Below are 18,520 nucleotides of genomic sequence, written 5' to 3'. Positions count from 1 at the left end.
ATTTCTGATTTTAATATTCCAGATTGGTCTTAATTTGAACGATGTAGTAATAATTGCTTTTGAAAGGTTTTGAAAGTTCACACAATGAAGATCTTTTTGCATTAGCCAGAGATTTCCTGTTCATACACATGAGCACAGCCTCTTCCCCAGAGGGAATATTAGGAATGCTAACATGAAGAATACTTGTCTTGTTCTGCCATAAGAAAGACCACAGTAGAGTAAACAGATGTCTCTTCTACTCGAGCAGCTTGTCTGAGAAAGGAAGCAACAAACAAGCCTTTTGATTGCAATTTCCCAACAAATGGACAATGAACATGTGTTAGTGTCAGAGGTAAAGAGGCAGGAATGATTTGAGGTGTGACAAGGGAGGGAGTGGATGCAAGGCAAGTGGTCGGCTTTTGTGAGTTATCTCTGCAAAGCCTTTTCTTTCCCAGGCAAACTTTGTTGGCAGAAAAAAGCCTGTTAGCTCCCCAACAATAGGATAGAAAAGGGCCTAATAGCTTTAAATCAGTGTGTTGCCACCCATGGCACGGAAGCCTGGGGAAGAAATGTCCATCCTAAAGTAAATAGAAGTAAGGGATTAAATTTTTGTCGTGAAAGTGTGTATTAAAGACTTTTTTTTGATCACTGATCTGTAGCAGATGGATTTTTCTCAAGGCTTCTGCACTTTACCACAAGTCTAAGAGTTTGGGATCAAGCCAGTTCTTAGGATAAGAGCAAAGTGGGTTTAGAAGCTAGAAAGAGCAAGACAGACCACAGTGTGTGTGTGTGTGTGTGTGTGTGTGTGTGTGTGTGTGTGTGTGTGTGTGTGTGTGTGTGCGTGCGTGTGTGTGTGTGTGTGTCTGTGTGTGTTTGTTTGGTCACGATCAAAGATGGAGTGACCTTCTGAGGTATTCAGCTTCCTAATTGAGGAGCTCAGGAATTTCCTGGGTTTAAAAGCTCCTGCCCCGGAACACATCCAGCCCAGAAGAGACGATGACTAATCAGATTCTCTGACCCTGGTGTAGTGGTTCAATAGTTACATCTTACGTAGGAAACCATCAAAGGTGAGATTCCATAGAAAATATGGAATCAATTTGAGGAATTTTGAATACTACTTTACACAGAAGATCGGAACTTTTTATTGCAGGGATTAGGTAACACTTCGTATTAATCCAGAGTCAAAAGAGAGAGAGAGAGTCAAAAGAGAGAGAGAGAGAGAGAGAGAGAGAGAGAGAGAGAGAGAGAGAGAGAGAGAGAGAGAGAGAGAGAGAGAGAGAGAGAGAGAGAGAGAGAGAGAGAGAGAGAGAGAGAGAGAGAGAGAGAGAGAGAGAGAAGTTTTAAAGTTCAAGAAGATTTATTTCTAAACAATTTAAAATAAGAGTAAATAACTAAACACTCTGTGTGATGAATGGATCTAGTGTGAATAAGGCAAGATGGATGGTGTAAGGTGGAATGTTGTTATCAGAACTCTCGTTTTCGGAGAAGCGTTAGTTCTGTGTGGGAGCGAATGGTTTGCTCTAAACTACAGTCGGAGTTTCAAAAACCACATTCAGACGGTATCTTGCCGCACTACATACCCTTGCGGAGACCTCCGTTGTAGATCCAGAATGCCAGGCCCTCGGACCCCCCTTTGGTACCGGAGCCGGTGAAACAACGTACGGTATGACAGACTAGCCTTGGGATTGCCGCCAGGTAAACAACAGTTGTTTGACAGCATCAGCGGGACCCTGAAGGGTCAGTGAGTTCAGCTTTTACTCTGAAGGAGCATTGTGTCAGGTGTAGCTTGCAACAGGTTTTATAATCCAGCTTGTCAGGTTCTTTGTGGTTAAAAAGTTACGAGTGGCCGGCTCTAAACTCTAGAACATTTGAACTGAGTTAAGGTGACGTGGAAATTAGTTATATATATATTATATATATATATATATATATATATATATATATATAAAATAATTCAGATGTTTTGATTTATGGTCGAATCAGAATGTGACACCAAAAATAAACACTGCACAGATCACGCCACGCGTCAGAAAGGAAAGCTCTGATTGGAGAGACAAAGGAATGTGTCATGTGATTTTAACATTACGTGTGATCAGTCTAGTGTGTAGTTTAAAGTGATATTACTTATTATAATACTATCATGGGATTATAATATCAAGTAATTAATATTCTCATTTCACAGATTGATTGAACATTGAGCTTTACATGATTATTTGGACTAACAAAGTTATTTGATTATTATTTAATAGAGAAAAGAGTTCTTGGTCTTCTTTCTTCTTGAGCTGTAGGGGGAGGCAAATAGCTAGTTAAAACAGTTTAGATGCAGAGGCATCAAGGGCCTTGAGCCATATCTCACGAAGATAAGTTCTTCATGAGGAGAGAGGGGAAAACAGTCCCTTCATGACGCTACACTGGCATTCACACTGCTTCTCACTGCATCTCACACACTTAATAAAGTCCCAGTCTTCAGAAAACAAGTCACTCCCCTTCCTCCGCCTTGTGAGAAACACTTAGTGTGACAGGCAATTTGTAGCCTGCCTCACGTGTGTCACAACACAGCCCTAACATCCGCGTACATGCTCCGACACATTTCCTGACAACCACTCACACGCATGCTCCAACGCTAACAAATCAGCCTAATTGCAGCGAGAAATGAAATCAAAACACTTCTTAGATTCTTCTCAGTATTTCCAGCACTCACATCAGCCTACATCAAAACCAATGCTATGCCTTACCATAACCATTTGTGTCATACTAAAAGTGACAATCAGCTCTTCTGGAGCGAGTAGATTCTCTTAAGCACCCAAGCTGTAATTAGTATTCTTCCAAGAAGGGACCAACGTCTCCAACGCGCTGTAAGGAATCTTAGATTTTAAGCACTCTAATTACAGCTTATCATTCTTGCAAACCTTCAATTATGCACAGACAAAAATGAAGATATTTAGTAGTAAAAAGGCTTTCTGCATTGGCGCCATGCTCTCATTTTGCCACCACATAGGCTCTTTTGTGTGTAGGCATGTGGATGGGGAGGATGATTTGTTGTTGCGATTCTCTGAATGGGTTTCACTCTTAGATTTAACTATAATGTTAGATATTAACTCATTAGGACCTGAGGCGCCCCTAAACACAAGCCCAACTGAATGCACATCCTACATGCAGTTTGTGTGGATGAGCTCTTGTGTCCTAGACTAGTGTGACATAACTATTACTGAGTATGCTGGATGTTTTGGAGTTTATTCAGAGAGCATGTTGCAAGTATTAAAGGGCTACTTTGCATTATTTTTCATATTTTTAAATCATTAACTTGAGCCAGCATGTACTTAAATGATGCTTTACAGGGTTAATTAAAGGCCACCTTGCTCCTATCGCCCCCTGTGGCCAGAATATTCCACTTTCTCCATCAGAGATGCTGGTCCGATCAGTTGAGCTGACATATCTGCTCTGCAGTCGGCTTCCTGCCGGTCTTAGATCATGAACACAACTGATTTGTTTGATTTAGTTAGGAACTGCTCATGTAGAAGAAAGGCTGGGGAGAAGTTTCAGCTGTTAGATTAAGGCGTTAAAAAGATGAATGCACAGTGAGGAGATAGGTTTTGCTTTCGGTTCTGCAAACCGACACTAGGGGATGCTAAAGGCAAGCCAAAATTGCCTTTAAAGCAGCATCCCCATGCATCATGTAACATAATGACATTTGACCTGCTCATAATGGAAACGCCCGTTTCTCTCCTTTACTCAGCTTTTCCATCTGTTTCTAGTATCTAGTTTTTTTGTTCGTGGTCAGGATGTTGGCACCAGCAAGGACTAGGACTTTCTGTTGTCTGTGTTGTCTGCGATGTGATCGACCTTCTTCTGGTAAAGTTGAAACGTGGCGCTTCGCCTCCATATTTGTGGAATTCTAAACTCATCTCATTTCTCTTTTCTCTCAAACTTTACTATCTAAAAGTTCTGCATATTTCTTTCTAACCCTAACCGTAATCTCCCGCTGCTGAAAGACAGACACAGATGTTTTTGTCTGAGAGCTCGCCTTTTATTAAAATAACTGGAACAATTCAGTTTTGGACTCTACCTTAAAAAACACAAACGTGACCACAGTGCAGTTAGCTTAACAGACATTGATATGATTGTAGTTGCTAAGAATAATTTCCAACACATGAGGTATAAAACTTTGCTGGTGGCAAATTATCTAACGAACCTCTGGGTGGAGGTTAATAAAACTGTCAGACAGAAATCATTGGATGTACGTCTAAAACTGATTAGCTTTTGGAGTTGACTCCCTTGATTTGCATCAAGTAAAGGAGACGTGACTAATGTGTCCCATGTAAGGAGAAAAAAGCACCTGCAGAAATGATGATCTAGTGATTCACAGATCAACACGACAGGTGGATGTAACCAATCTACTCACACACTGCAATGGTCAAACTAAAGATGGCCCAAACAGAAATGACCTAAAGTCAGTGAGTTCTGCAGATGTCAAGTTAAATTGCTAAGTGATTCATTTCCAACACATCATCTGACTTCTAACAGATCTTGTATCTTGTGAGACTGCACAGTAATGACATTTTCAAGATTTCTCCAGAACAGCTTTAAGCCTATCAATTCCAGCTTCTTAGAGGAGGGAACAAGGCATTACTGCAAGTGTCTCTAAGCATCGAAAGACTTGATCTTTATTACTTGTAGAATTTCTCCCAAATGTTCAGAGAACCGAGCCTGAGTGAGAGAAGAGCATCTGTCTATCTCAGGTCAGGCAGTGAAGAACTGTCTGGATGTGAGGGCACCTTACCTACCCCATCTCTCCTAACTCACTCCTGACATCTGCGTGACTCGGTGTGTGTCTGTGAGCTCCTTCCCGAGTGTGTTCGTGTCTCCATGCCAGTGTGATTAATAGCCACTTTTGAACTCTGCTGGACTACAGGAGTGTCTGAGAGACAATCTCTAGAGGCTCATCTCTCCTTGGACAATCTACTGTGCTTCACCTGCCCACCTGCACACAGTGTGGTTCTTTTTCCTTATCAAACACAAGAAAGAGACAGGTTTTGTCCAAACTCAGCGCGGGGCATTTATTTACACAACTCATCCATACATCACCAACACTTCATAGGGGACAGCGTCCAGCTTCGATCTAGCACCTCGGCTGGAGATCCTTCCGCAAAAGCCCACGTTCTCCTACACCACGCAGCATCATATACTCTTCAACCCCCACCTCTGAGAAATGATGGGGTGCTACTTCCATATCCTAATATGGTCAAAAGTAGTTGAGACTTACATAAGCTGGACAGATCAACATGTTTTGGAGCATGTACTCAACAGCTGGGCTGCCTGATAAACGGCTGGTATTGATAAGCAACATGTCAACATGCACGTACACAAAACACTGCTTTTAGCTCCTACAACAGGAGTCGTCCCCCCCCCCCCCACACACACACACACATACACACAGTCCTAAAGGAACGCATGCAATGCATACTCAGTTACTCATCACTTAATTGGGAAAGGTGTAAATCCTACTCATTACTGTTTATGAGGAGAAGCGATGTTATGCTGGTGCCTGGCGTTCCTCCACCACCTCCTTGAACTTGCCAAAAGGCTTTCCTGAAAGCTTGGATATCAGTTGGCATTTGGATTTCTCACTGACATGTTTAAGTTTTCTTTGTCTTTATCTGTCACATCTCTTGCGCACATATACAATTCAAACATCTGGATGAATAATCCCTTTCAGTTCTTTTTTCCTTTGAAGGATCTGCAGAAGAGGAACAGGGTCAGGCATGGCTCCGACTGACAGATGATGAAAGTGACGAATGATGAAGAGTAGTGGGGATGTGAGAAGCTCTGGTTTAATGGATGAGCACATGCATGCCTGTCATAACCAAACACTAAACAAGTGCAGTCAGGCATGCCTAAATAAACGCACGTATACACTCCAATCGTCCGGACATTAAGCAGCTCGATTAACATGAGGAGAGTGATCTGCCGTAATCATGCACAGAGTATTGCGTCTGGCAACCAAGAGGCTTTTCACACCCTATGAATACATCCTTCCCTGTCCACACAATGCTGCCAATTTAAATGTAAATCCTGACATTCCCATCATTCAGCCTGGTGACGCCTGCATCACTGAAAGCCCTGTCGCATCTGCCCAAATCTAAATCAGCCTCGATCTGCACAACTGTACACATTATCTCTGTGTTAAACCGTTTGTCTGCCAAAATGTGAGAAAAACATCAGTGATACGATGAGAGAGAACGCAAGAGAGCAACAGAGGTGGTGCTGTAGCAGAAATGGTGGTTTTTGTTGGTATGGGTATTGGTCCTCTTTTTTTCAGGCAAGTTATTCCTGCCTCCACTTCCCTTCTATCTTCCAGGAAATTTGGATTTAGGCCTCCAAACGTGGGACTGTGGGTAGGTCTTAGTGACCACCAGCACATGTTAAAGTTAAAGTCCCATTAGTTGTCGCACACACTGATGTCTGTGCGAAATTTGTTCTCCGCGTCTGACCCATCCCCTGGGGGAGCGGTGAGCTGCAGACACAGCCACACTCGGGAACTATTTGGTGGTTTAACCCCCCAATCCAACCCCTTAATGCTGAGTGTCAAGCAGGGAGGCATTGGATCCCATTTTTTCAAAGTCTTTGGTATGACCCGACCAGGAATCGAACCCTGATCTCCCAGTCTCAGGACAGACACTCTACCACTAGGCCACTGAGCTGGTGCACACACATGCAAATTTACCTTGATTTTAATGTAGTTTCTACATGCTGTGGAGCAGCTCAGTCATGCAATTCAGTGCTTTTAACCAAACCTCAGAGCAGCCATCCTTCGCCATGATGTGCTGTAATCACTTTCTTTATTTACCCCTCCTTCACCGCGGTTGCAAGCTGCCTGTGGAGTTTAGTGGCTCCCCTTCCTGCTCCACAACACGGGGAAACTGAAAAGAAAACATACATTTTAAGGAATGACAATAAGGTACTCGACACCCATTTCAGGTTAGGTTCGTTTTGGTCAATCTAAATCTTCAGACTCAGTTTTTTCCAGTATTCATCAGTGATTCTTTGAGCTCAGTTAACTTGAAGCATTTAGGCAAAAACTGTTCTCCACAGCTGTGCTGTCACTCTTTATTTCTATTAAATCTTCTCTCCATACATCAATGAAAAGAGTTTTAAGATTTTGACACAGTATTCAGGTTGGAGTTTACCTGCCTGTTCATCTTATGTTGATTTCTCTAACAGAAAAGTGCTCAAAGTAAATGCCATAAAAACCAAAGTGAGGTGCAGACATAGGAGGTCAAGGAAGAACTGCATAAACATATTTAACAGAAAATGTACTTTAAAAAGTTCTATTTCATGTCTTCAGTGTTCTGAAGTCTTATTAGTCGTATGATCTATTCAGAACATGTTTATGAAGGTTTTTTCCACAAAATCCATCTCACATAAAGCAATTTCAGTTGTTTTATTTTGTCAGTTTCGGTACCATCCAGAATGAACCGCTTCAGGGCTGTCTCTTTAACAAAAAAACAAAAAAAAAAAAAAGCTGGAGCTGACCACGCCAACCCCTACCTGCTATAAGCTAAGCTCAGATATCTGAGGGGGGTGCAGAGTAGTGTCGCTCCTCCAGCAGTAGCTTTCTCTTGCACGTGAAAGGTGATTCTATACTAATTTCCCCATTTGTGACATCACAAATGGGGACTTTTTGAAAGAACTTGTTTTAAAGGTGCACTTTGCATTTTGAGCTATTTTTATGACCTCCTAGAGTCCGTTAGTAATTCACTACAGATTAGCAGATCTCTGATCGCAGGGCCACTGCTGTTGAAGGGAGTTAAACGCTACCGGCACTTGGTACTGCATTTTCCCCAAATCAACCCACAAAATAAAGTACAGATATATAATTTGCTTCCTGATAAAAAAGAAAGCAGAGACATGATCTGTTAGTGACATCGGTACCACAGCTTGCCCTCTTCATCCAAATAATTCCATGATTAACATCCAAACATGAACACACAGCTAAAGTTCATCTATCAGTCTATTAATATAAGGCCAAGGCCTTCCCCAGAACTAGCTGCTAGCACTAGTCCTGACACTCATGCTACCTCTTACTCAAATATAGTTATTCAAAATTTCAAGTATTTAATTACATTTAAACGGAAGAGTTACAAAAAATTCACCCCCCTCAGAGTTGTCATTGCTATAAACTAGATCTATTAAACCTGAGATGTGTTTTTGAACCAAGCTGTAAGCATTTTATCTCTGCTGAGTCAATGAGAATTAGCTCGTTTCTGGCGCCAGCCCCTAGCGGATGAGGGTGGAACTGCAGTTGGAGTCACTTCCAAGTTGGCTTCAGGTCTGGGGTTGTCTGGTTCCCCCTTAAGCCTGCCCCATAACGGAGAGCTGTCGATGATGCAGCGTACCAAAGGTCATGTATTTCATCAAAATGACCAGAAGTTCACTTACTAACACAAAGGCCATGCTCATACGGTCAGACCACGCTGACATGGTGGTGCAGATCTATATTCTTATCTTTTCTTGTGGTATATCACAAGACATTAGGACACTGCAGAAGATGCTTATCTATCTTCTCAAACAGCAAGGTTAGAAGCAGTGTGTTTTCTGGTTTGAAGACCAAACAGCTAAGATGTGGCACACTGTCTATTGACCTCAGAGGTATTGGAGCCGCAGCTCTGCCCCAAATACGGACCTGTCTGCTCTGAGATGCCTTCCAGGTGACGGCAGGAAGCTGGCGGATCAATTTTGCATCTGATGCAGCTTGCAAAGAAAGTTTTGACCTTGGGGTCAAAAAGAGGATGGTTCCTTGCTTACCCAGTTGGCTGAACCGGGAAGCTCGTTAGAACTGGCTTGTTCAGGAAGTGAACAAGCTTTTATTAATTATTGTTTATCAGTTTGGACACATCAGAATTTGACAAGTTAAAGTGGGCGTTATCAAAATACCTTAGACACACCACTCTTTTCTCTAAACACTTTGAGAGGTTATTCAGCCAATGTAAAGTAAATCATATTAAACTTTAACTCATTCACTGCCAGCCATTTCCTGATCAGAGAAGCCCTTCGCTGTCAGCGTTTTTCAGCGATTTTACTGTTTTTTTAAGAGTCACAGAACGTCGCGTGCTAGGATGATGTCAATGCCAAAACTACCAAAACAGAGTTACATCAGGAAGAATTCGTGCATTTCGAGCGTTATCCGTTCTTTCATAATCCGTTTTCAAATTGTGATCAGCAGAAGCTTTTACGGTTCGCGCCTCACTTTTTTTGCAGCAGCGGCCCAAAACGACCTCCTAACACATGGATTTTCTGCTTCCTGATCATGTGACGTATGATCAGCTTTAGAGCTGGGATGTTTGTTCTCATGGTGTCGGGGGCTCGTTCCGACACCCACACAGTAAAAAAAAAAAATGCAAATGAGGACTTTAGTCATTAATGGCAGTTAATGAGTTAATGTGAAGTGAATATGTTAAGCATTCATAATAATATTATTAATGTGTGAATATACAGATAGATTAACATTAAATTCAACAAATACTAATCTGGTGTAATTTAAGATCTGAAATAAATCATTACAGGAGTAAACATTCATGTTAACCCCTCATTCATTACTGTAGAGTATTGGACACATTATTAAATCACATATTATTAATTCACCAAAATATGATTATATAAAACGTATAAACATACAAAGTAATTTTTATATAAAGATACACTTTATTCAAAGAAGATAGATAAGAAGCCTTGCATCTTCTGCAGCGTCCTGATGTCCTGTGTGACATCACACAGGATTAGTTATGGACATGGGTCATGATCATAGACTCCATATCTGCACCACCATGTCAGCGTGGTCTGACCGTAGGAGCGTGGCCTGTAAGTGAGTTAACTTCTGGTCATTTTGATGAAATACATGACCTTTTGGTACGCTACAGTGGGTCGTGGTCAGACAACATATTCACATATATAGGATGGCTGGCCAGGCTAGATGATGACTCTCCTGTTGTGGTCGGATGTTCTTTTTACTTCTTTAGCTTCATCAGATAAATGTTTTCTTTGTCTCTTTGGAGACGCCACAGTGATAAACAGGTTACAATAAAAGCTAACCAGGTATGGCTCGTCTGTTCTGAGATGTAAACGTAGATTGCTGTAAAGTTTGACTTTGTGAGAATTGGGGGAACTGGTCTGGATACTGTGAAGTTGCAAGTGTGGTATTCTGGCCACAGAGGGCAAAGAGGGTTGAGTGACTTTTCATTAACCCTGTAAAGGGTCTTTTTAGCACATGCTGGCTCAAGAACATGATATGAAAATATCATATAAATTGCGTCGTACATCTTTAAGGAGTTATTCCTAAAACCAAACAATGACTGAAAATGGATGGATGTTTATTTATGTTTAGGGTTTGTAGAGGCAGCAGAGACTCGTATGACAGCACAATAACAGAGATCAGAGATGGTTCTATTGCAGCTACCTCCCATTTAAGCTGGTGAGAGACCAATCAACGTAATCATGTAAAAATGTGGTGGTGGGTGAGGATAGGATGCTGTCCATCTTGGGAATGGGGATATTTTTTTTCCTTCATTTCAGCTTTACATTTGTACAGAAACAGAATTTTACCATCCCCCAAACTGTATTTTGAAAATTGTGCCAGAGTGAAGAAATCTCAAACTGCCACCCTTGAAATTTCCACAGAAGATGCTGGATTTAGGATTTTATTTGAGGATTCACTCAATGACAGATCCAGGAGGATATTAATAGCTTTGCATTAGGACCTGGTCCTATTTAAGTGTCACTCATCTGTGCCGTTCACATAAAACAGGCATTTTGCAAATATACAATAGTTTTTATTATTGTTTCAGACTTGCACACTCCTGTTTATGCTGTATTTGTTTGTCGGGGTTATAGCACTACATGCAGGCCTGGCATTGTGATAACAGTGTTTAGGCTTGTTTTTGGTGTTTTCATGTAGATGAATACCAAACAATGTTTCACCATCATGTGCAGTAGATCATCCCACTCAATACCATCAAAGTGAGCCTTGAAAGTCAAGAACTATCCCTATGATTAAGTTCTAAAGTAAAAATAAGTCATCTGCTCTCCAGCAACAAATGATCTCTTACAGATATCAAGCGCCTGCCTTGTTTTAAGAAATGCCTGTCTGTGGAGTAGAAAACCAACTCTAAATGACTTTGGAAAAAGCAAATCGTTGAAGGAAACCCTCACTTCCCCGTGGAACACTTTGCCACTTAATTCCATCACAAAAAACGAGCAAAGCTCAATACTGTTTAAGTCCCCAGCACTATTAGCAGTATTGCTAATGAGGGTAATGCTAGCAGAAAAGTCCCAGAGTGTTGGTTATTAGCATTTTTGCCACTGCATGCAAGTGTTTGGAGCTCAGAGCAAAGGGAGCCCTGGAGGCGCTGTTGGGGCTCCTAGTCCTCTCTGGGGGGATTGAAAAGCTCTTTTCTCTTTTCCTTTTGGGAAGAGATATCAAAACCATGTTTCATGGTTCCTTATAAAGAAGAGCATCAGACGTTTTTACCTCAAAGTTTGTTTCCCCTGCTTGTTGCTATGTCACTGTAGCTTTGTGAACTTCCAGATTATTTTCTTTTTGCAACCTTTTCATGTCTCTGTCACTTTCTCTCAGCCTTTGCTGAAGCTTGACACATGACAAGGAAGGAAAAGCTGAATGCTACAAATCATTTCGATTCTTGCAAAGGATTGCCATCACAGCCACCCTGACAAACCTGATAATAGCAGATCCAAACCACAGATTACTTTGTCCTTGCCGTTTACCTTCCTTGATTAGGCAGTGTGTCTCACCTCGGTTGGCTTCTCTCAAAGTCGTTTCTTCTGGCTGTCTAATTCTTCTCAGACAAGTCTGAGTCACCTTCCATTTATCTCATCCATCTTAAGCGTCCTAACTGTCCTCTCCTGTTTTACAGAGGTTACCCAGATGACCCAATTGAGGCAGAACTAATCGATGAGCGCCACCCTTACATCCATGGCATGTACTCAGCACCACTGGCTCAGCCGGAGAGGGGGAGCATGGCAAGTCTGGACCGAATGGGTGGCCGGCGTTCGCCTTCTATTGACAGCATCCGAAAAGACCCTCGCTGGCGGGACCCTGATCTCCCAGAGGTTATCGCCATGCTAGGCCACCCGATCGACCCTGTCAAGTCCAATGCTGCTGCCTACCTGCAGCACCTGTGCTACGAAAATGACAAGATTAAGAAGGATGTGCGCCAGCTAAAGGGGATTCCAGTCCTTGTGGGGCTTTTGGATCATCCCAAGTCAGAAGTCCACCGCAAGGCTTGTGGAGCTCTGAGGAACATCTCTTATGGGAAAGACAATGAAAACAAGGTGGCCATCAAGAACTGTGACGGGATCCCAGCCCTGGTCCGCCTACTCAGGAAGACCAACGACATGGAGGTTCGAGAGCTCATCACTGGTAAGACAAACCTTTGCTCTGTCTTAACTGAAGCTTTAGAAAAGTGAGGCATGCTTATTAGCATAGGTGTTTAGCTTAGATATTCCGATGCTACACACTGCAGTTTAGTAGGTCAGTTTAATTAATGCACTCACTATAACTTTAATAAAATCAACTACTAGCATGGCTTTAACTCATTTCTTCAGTTCAAGTTAAATAAAAGGAGCTCAGTCACAGCCAAGTGTGTAGGTCCACTAATCAGGTTTCACTTGCTTCATAATTGCTCTAAACTTTTTCCACGTAGTCCATTGCTGCTTTGAAGCCGATAGTACCTTAGTATGCGAGTCATTTCCCATCACCAGCTGCTTACTTTCCATCACAGATATACATTCTGTCCAGTTGGCTTCCGTAATCACATGCTCTGCATAGCTATGTGGTGCTGTGAGTCACGCCCCATCAAGGGAAAGAGTTTTTCAATTTTATTTATATAGCACCAAATCACGACAAGAGTCATCTCAAGGCACTTCACATAATAAACTTTGTGGTCCTAATGCATACTACTCAGCACTATTGACATCTATCAACTTACACTGTGATAAGTTATGTGTCTCAGGCATACTTGATTCATTTTTTCACTAAACTGTGTGAATCCCATTATGCTGGTATGGGGAGATAACATAACTATGCATTCAAAGCAGCAATTAGTCGATCTTTTAACTGTAGAGGAGATTAATTTCAGTATATTATCTTATTATGTGCTGATAGTGCCATCTCTCTCCCTGAAATGTTACAAAGGGAACAGCTGAGTCAAAATGTAGAGCAAATAATGATGGTGTTATTTAATTACTTTGACCTCTGTGCTTTGATACTGTGAGCAGGAAATGAGAGCCTATGAATATTGATCTCTGAAGAAAAATCTGCTATCTGCATCGGTTAATGGCATGTTTTAATTCATTTAAAGAACCTGTTGATTTAGACGCTGCGATAGGATGCCTTCTTACTCCTGTAGAAGTCAGCTAGGGAATATGTGTGTGTGTGTGTGTGTGTGTGTGTGTGTGTGTGTGAGTGTGTGTGTGTGTGTGTGTGTGTGTGTGTGTGTGTGTGTGTGTGTGTGTGTGTGTGTGTGTTGACCTGACACACATTTGCACTTTGACATCTGAGAAGGGCCATTTTGTTCTCAAGGCACTCGTGTGAAAAATGAGACACTTTAAACCCAGATTTTGTTTCCTTGTGATGTAGCTGCCATGTGAGCATAAAGAATGCTCAAGAGTAAAACAAAAATAAACTATTTTAGTCAGGCCTGTTAGGGCTGCACAATGCATCGCAAATGTGTCGTCGTCGAGATATCGGCACATGCAGTAGGCTGATCACAAAGAACAGAAAAAAATCAGCTCTAATGTTTGCTACACATAATGCATTTTGTCAATCAAAGGAAAGCATGACGTTTCTGACTAATCAAATAGAGCTCTTTACCCTTGGCCAATCGGATTGGTTCTTACAGGTTAGATGCCCGCCCCCTAGGTGGACGGCACTTAATATGGATGGCTAGCTAACACCGGAGTTAGCGTTGTTCTGCTCTTTCTGCTGATTCTGCCTTTCCCAGGATCCACCGATTGCCTTTTCTTGTTCATTTTCTTTTTCCCTTTCCTCACATCTTTTGATCTCAATTGTTCCTTTTTCCATTTTTATATTTTTTTGTAAATTAGAAAAAGTCTTTCTTTATGATTTTGTTTTTGTTCTTGAGTGAAGCATTTATTTATTGCCTTATAGTCAATATTATTCCGTTATCACACATCGCAGGTTTTTCCGATATCGTGCAGCGCTAACGTCTATAGCAGCACAGTTCAGTCAGACCAAGTTTTAGTGTCCGACTGATGCATTTAACCGGAGAATATCTATGTAGATGACGGGCTAAAAAATGAGCACCAGGATGACATACAGGCTATTATTTACTCTGATAAAGTCTTTGAATTTGCTATGCTTGTTGAACTGTGTGGATGCAAGCGTAGAAGTGTGTGTGTGTGTGTGTTTCCTTTGCTGTGACAGAGATGTTGCAGTGAGTGATGATGGTGCTGCAGCAGAAATTATTGCCTTTACAACACAGTGTTGCTCCCTATTGTGGCTAAAAATAACGCTGCACCACAAGACAAGGAGGAGGGAACGGAAGAAGGCTTACCCCCACCCCCACCCCCCCGGCCCTTCTCACTCATTATTTAACCCTCCCACGCTCAGTCTCTCCTTTTTTTATATTTTTTTACTTTTTCATTCATTATCTACACACTGAGAGATTTTTTTCTGTCTTCTGCTAGTCTACTCCCTATCCAGCTTTAAGTGGTCCCTCCCAGAGTTCTGGTGCTTTTTACTAGTCAAGCTCAGCTTACGACCTCAGCCGCGGGGCTGGGGCTGGCAGAGTTATTCTGCAATTACATATCAGTCATGATGTTTAAATGTGGGCCCTTTTCCTGCTCCATGTGTTTAGGAGTTTGCTGCCTGAGTTTTTGCTGTTCCTGCAAAACCACAGTGGGCTCTGTTTTCTACCAGGGAATGGGTGACGTGGAAAATACCAATTGGTTTCATTTTTCAATACACAAGACATGCAGATGAGCATTTTATATTTTTAGAAGTCAGTCCTGCTTAGAATAGTTGAACAGTTCCATTCTCTACTTGTAGTAAACTCTGGACTGTAGAATATCAAGTAGTCATGTAGGGTTTCCTCACCCTATCATGGGTGCTTTGATGTAAAGCTAAACCTTTCTGATGGTCTTTGAACCGTCTCCACACTGGAACTAACATTTCTTACATCATTCACACATTCAGGTTTTATAAATTATTTTTTGTTCCTGAAATTCCAAAAGATTTTCTGTTCCTTCACTGTGTTCTCCATAGAGATGTCCGGTATTGATATTATCGACCAATATTGGCCTTAAAATGTAATATCGGAAAATAATGGTACTCTTTTAGTGACCAAACTACCATGCACACTTATTATGCATCAAACTGTTCGGCTTCACCTCCTCTCTCTCTCTCAAAATGTCAAAATACGACCAATCTCAGGTTTAGTTTTCCGGATATTTTTGTTTGATTTGGCACAACTTGTGAATGATTAGGAATTTGCCTTGTGTAAAGTATCTGCTGTCCTTTTACAGAAATCTTGAGCACTTAGCTATGTGTAGCTTCCAGCTAGCAAACAACTAAAAGATGCACAAGAATCTTCACCCAAGGCTGGCTTTTCTTAAATAAAGATCTTTATAATACTCAGACTGTGTATGCTTGCGTAAAAAGCATTTGACATTTGTTATTTATTTATCTCACTGTTATCACAGAAGAATACTTTTTCCAGTCAATTCTTCACTAGCTGAATTAGTGATTTTGAGGTAAGTTACTCAGTGAAGGTCAGTTTCTGTGGTGCAGGGTTTAGGGGTTATTGAAAGACCCACGCACATGCACTACAGTTTGTATTTATCAAGTGAGCCTACCTATTTGCCTCCTTCTCCTTCTTTACCACTGAGAGCGTGATGGTTGGCAGAAGGGGGGAGGAGGAGAAAGAGAGGAGGGAAACGGTAATGGGCAGAACTAAGTTAATAGCCCTGCTTGAAGAGCAACATGTCTGCCAGTGGTGCCTGGAAAATTCAATTAGCCTCAGCTACAGCTTCAGTCCCGTTGGCCGACCTCGCCCCAGCGTCAGGGCCAGAGAGCAGCAAAATGGACCTTTTGAATGGATGCTATTTAATTAAACAAACACACCCATAAACACAGCTCAAATGATTTAATCTAAACTATTTTCGAAGCTTTATCTGACTGATTTCTTTTACTTGAAACTCACCCAGTCTGTTTATCCCTCTATGGTTTTCTCCAGAGATAAACAGCATTAATAAATCAGAAAGGAATACAAGTTAGTTTTTTAGATCTTGGAAGCTGTTTGACAGCCGACTTTTGTAGGGAAGTCTGGGGATTTTACTCCATGGCCGTGCTGAAGATCTCCAGCAAGCGGAAGAAATGAGACTTACTTGTGAGATGTTTAAATCCAAGGATGGCAACTTTATTTCTGCTAGACGTAGACTCTCATTGTAAACACACTCTGATCTGATGATCAACAAACCTCATCTGCATAGGGATGCTAAAGCACACAGATAAGGCTCTGTCAAAAATCTGCTTCTACAGTTGTGATAAGTTAGCTGCCATTTTGAATTTAAGATGCACTTTTATGTTAGGTTCTAAAAAACAACAGGAAGACAGATGGGTGTGTGTTCAAATCAGGTGTTAAGTGAGAGCTTGAGTTTGTGCCTCAGGCCTTTAGGAAAGCAGGACACCCCTCAGGCGTCAGTCTTCGACAGGCTGACGGGGGACAGCAAATTGACTAAAACCTGTCTAGAGTCACCGGTCTGAAACAGTGGCAGGACGCAGGATGGAGATCGTCACTTCCACGGTGCTCTGTCATCCTAAATAACACTCTGTCAGCGGGCTGTATGCCTGTCCTACTTGATGGATCGCAGCCACAGCAGACATGTCTTTTCGTCCTCTCTGGCTCATGTGATCAGTGCATCGGTGACTGATTCCACCTACCAGAGCGGTGTTTCAGCTGCAACGCTGTAGGTGACCATGAGCAGCCTGGTGTGGAAGGAATCTCAGCTGTGGAAGCCGCATCATATATTTATAAACACAGCTTAGCTCAAACAGCATTCATAAGGAATATATACTGTAAATAATGCCAATAAATATAACATCCACATGATGCGGATTGTATTTTGAGTGCTCCTTGGTTGCTGCTAATTCTGATGACACCAAGTGATCAAGCTGCCAGCTCAGCAGCCAGGCGTGAATGCTCGCTATCTGTCAAAATACCCGATCACACTTGGCTCAAATTATTCATTCAAGGTGATGGTCTTCGTCTTCGTCTTCCTCCGCTTATCCGGGTCCGGGTCGCGGGGGCAGCATCCCAATTAGGGAGCTCCAGGCCGTCCTCTCCCCGGCCTTGTCCACCAGCTCCTCCGGCAGGACCCCAAGGCGTTCCCGGACCAGATTGGAGATGTAACCTCTCCAACGTGTCCTGGGTCGACCCGGGGGCCTTCTGCCGGCAGGACATGCCCGAAACACCTCCCCGGTGAGACGTCCAGGAGGCATCCTGACCAGATGCCCAAACCACCTCAACTGGCTCCTTTCGATCCGGAGGAGCAGCGGTTCTACTCCGAGTCCCTCCCGAATGTCCGAGCTCCTCACCCTATCTCTAAGGCTGAGCCCGGCCACCCTACGGAGGAAACTCATTTCGGCCGCTTGTATCCGCGATCTCGTTCTTTCGGTCATTACCCAAAGCTCATGACCATAGGTGAGGATTGGGACGTAGATCAACCGGTAAATCGAGAGCCTGGCTTTCTGGCTCAGCTCCCTCTTCCCCACGACAGATCGGCTCAGCGTCCGCATCACTGCAGACGCCGAACCAATCCGCCTGTCGATCTCCCGATCCCTCCTACCCTCACTCGTGAACAAGACCCCGAGATACTTAAACTCCTCCACTTGAGGTAGGACCTCTCCCCCGCCCCGGAGGTGGCAAGCCACCCTTTTCCGGCCGAGAACCATGGTCTCAGATTTGGAGGTGCTGATCCTCATCCCAGCCGCTTCAACTTCGGCCGCGAACCTACCCAGCAAGAGCTGAAGGTCAGAGCTGGATGAAGCTAGGAGGACCACATCATCCGCAAAAAGCAGAGACGAGATTCTCCTGCCACCAAACTCGACACACTCCACACCACGGCTGCACCTAGAAATTCTGTCCATAAAAGTGATGAACAGAACCGGTGACAAAGGGCAGCCCTGGCGGAGTCCAACCCTCACCGGGAACAGGTCCGACTTACTACCGGCTATGCGGACCAAACTCACGCTCCTCTGGTAAAGGGACTGAATGGCCCTTAACAGAAATCCACCCACCCCATACTCCTGGAGCGTCCCCCACAGGGTGCCCCTGGGGACACGGTCATAAGCCTTCTCCAAATCCACAAAGCACATGTGGATTGGTTGGGCAAATTCCCATGCCCTCTCCATCACCCTTGCAAGGGTATAGAGCTGGTCCACAGTTCCACGGCCAGGACGAAAACCACATTGCTCCTCCTCTATCTGAGATTCAACTATCGATCGGAC

At 42.9% G+C, this 18,520-nt stretch overlaps 1 protein-coding gene across 12 annotated transcripts in view; it reads left to right on the top strand.

Moving 5' to 3' along the window:
- The window catches only part of arvcfb (ARVCF delta catenin family member b), a 364,725-nt gene that overhangs the window by 261,880 nt on the left and 84,325 nt on the right, over positions 1 to 18,520 (top strand). For all 12 annotated transcript variants that reach the window (XM_054731269.2, XM_054731267.2, XM_054731259.2 and 9 more), the window contains one exon: positions 11,907 to 12,412. In XM_054731269.2, coding sequence (XP_054587244.2) covers positions 11,907 to 12,412 — 506 coding nt within the window. The remainder of the gene's footprint in view (positions 1 to 11,906; positions 12,413 to 18,520) is intronic.

This window comes from Nothobranchius furzeri, chromosome 17 (assembly GCF_043380555.1).
Source record: "Nothobranchius furzeri strain GRZ-AD chromosome 17, NfurGRZ-RIMD1, whole genome shotgun sequence".
NCBI lineage: Eukaryota > Metazoa > Chordata > Actinopteri > Cyprinodontiformes > Nothobranchiidae > Nothobranchius > Nothobranchius furzeri.
This window is presented reverse-complemented; position numbering and strand designations above follow the sequence as displayed.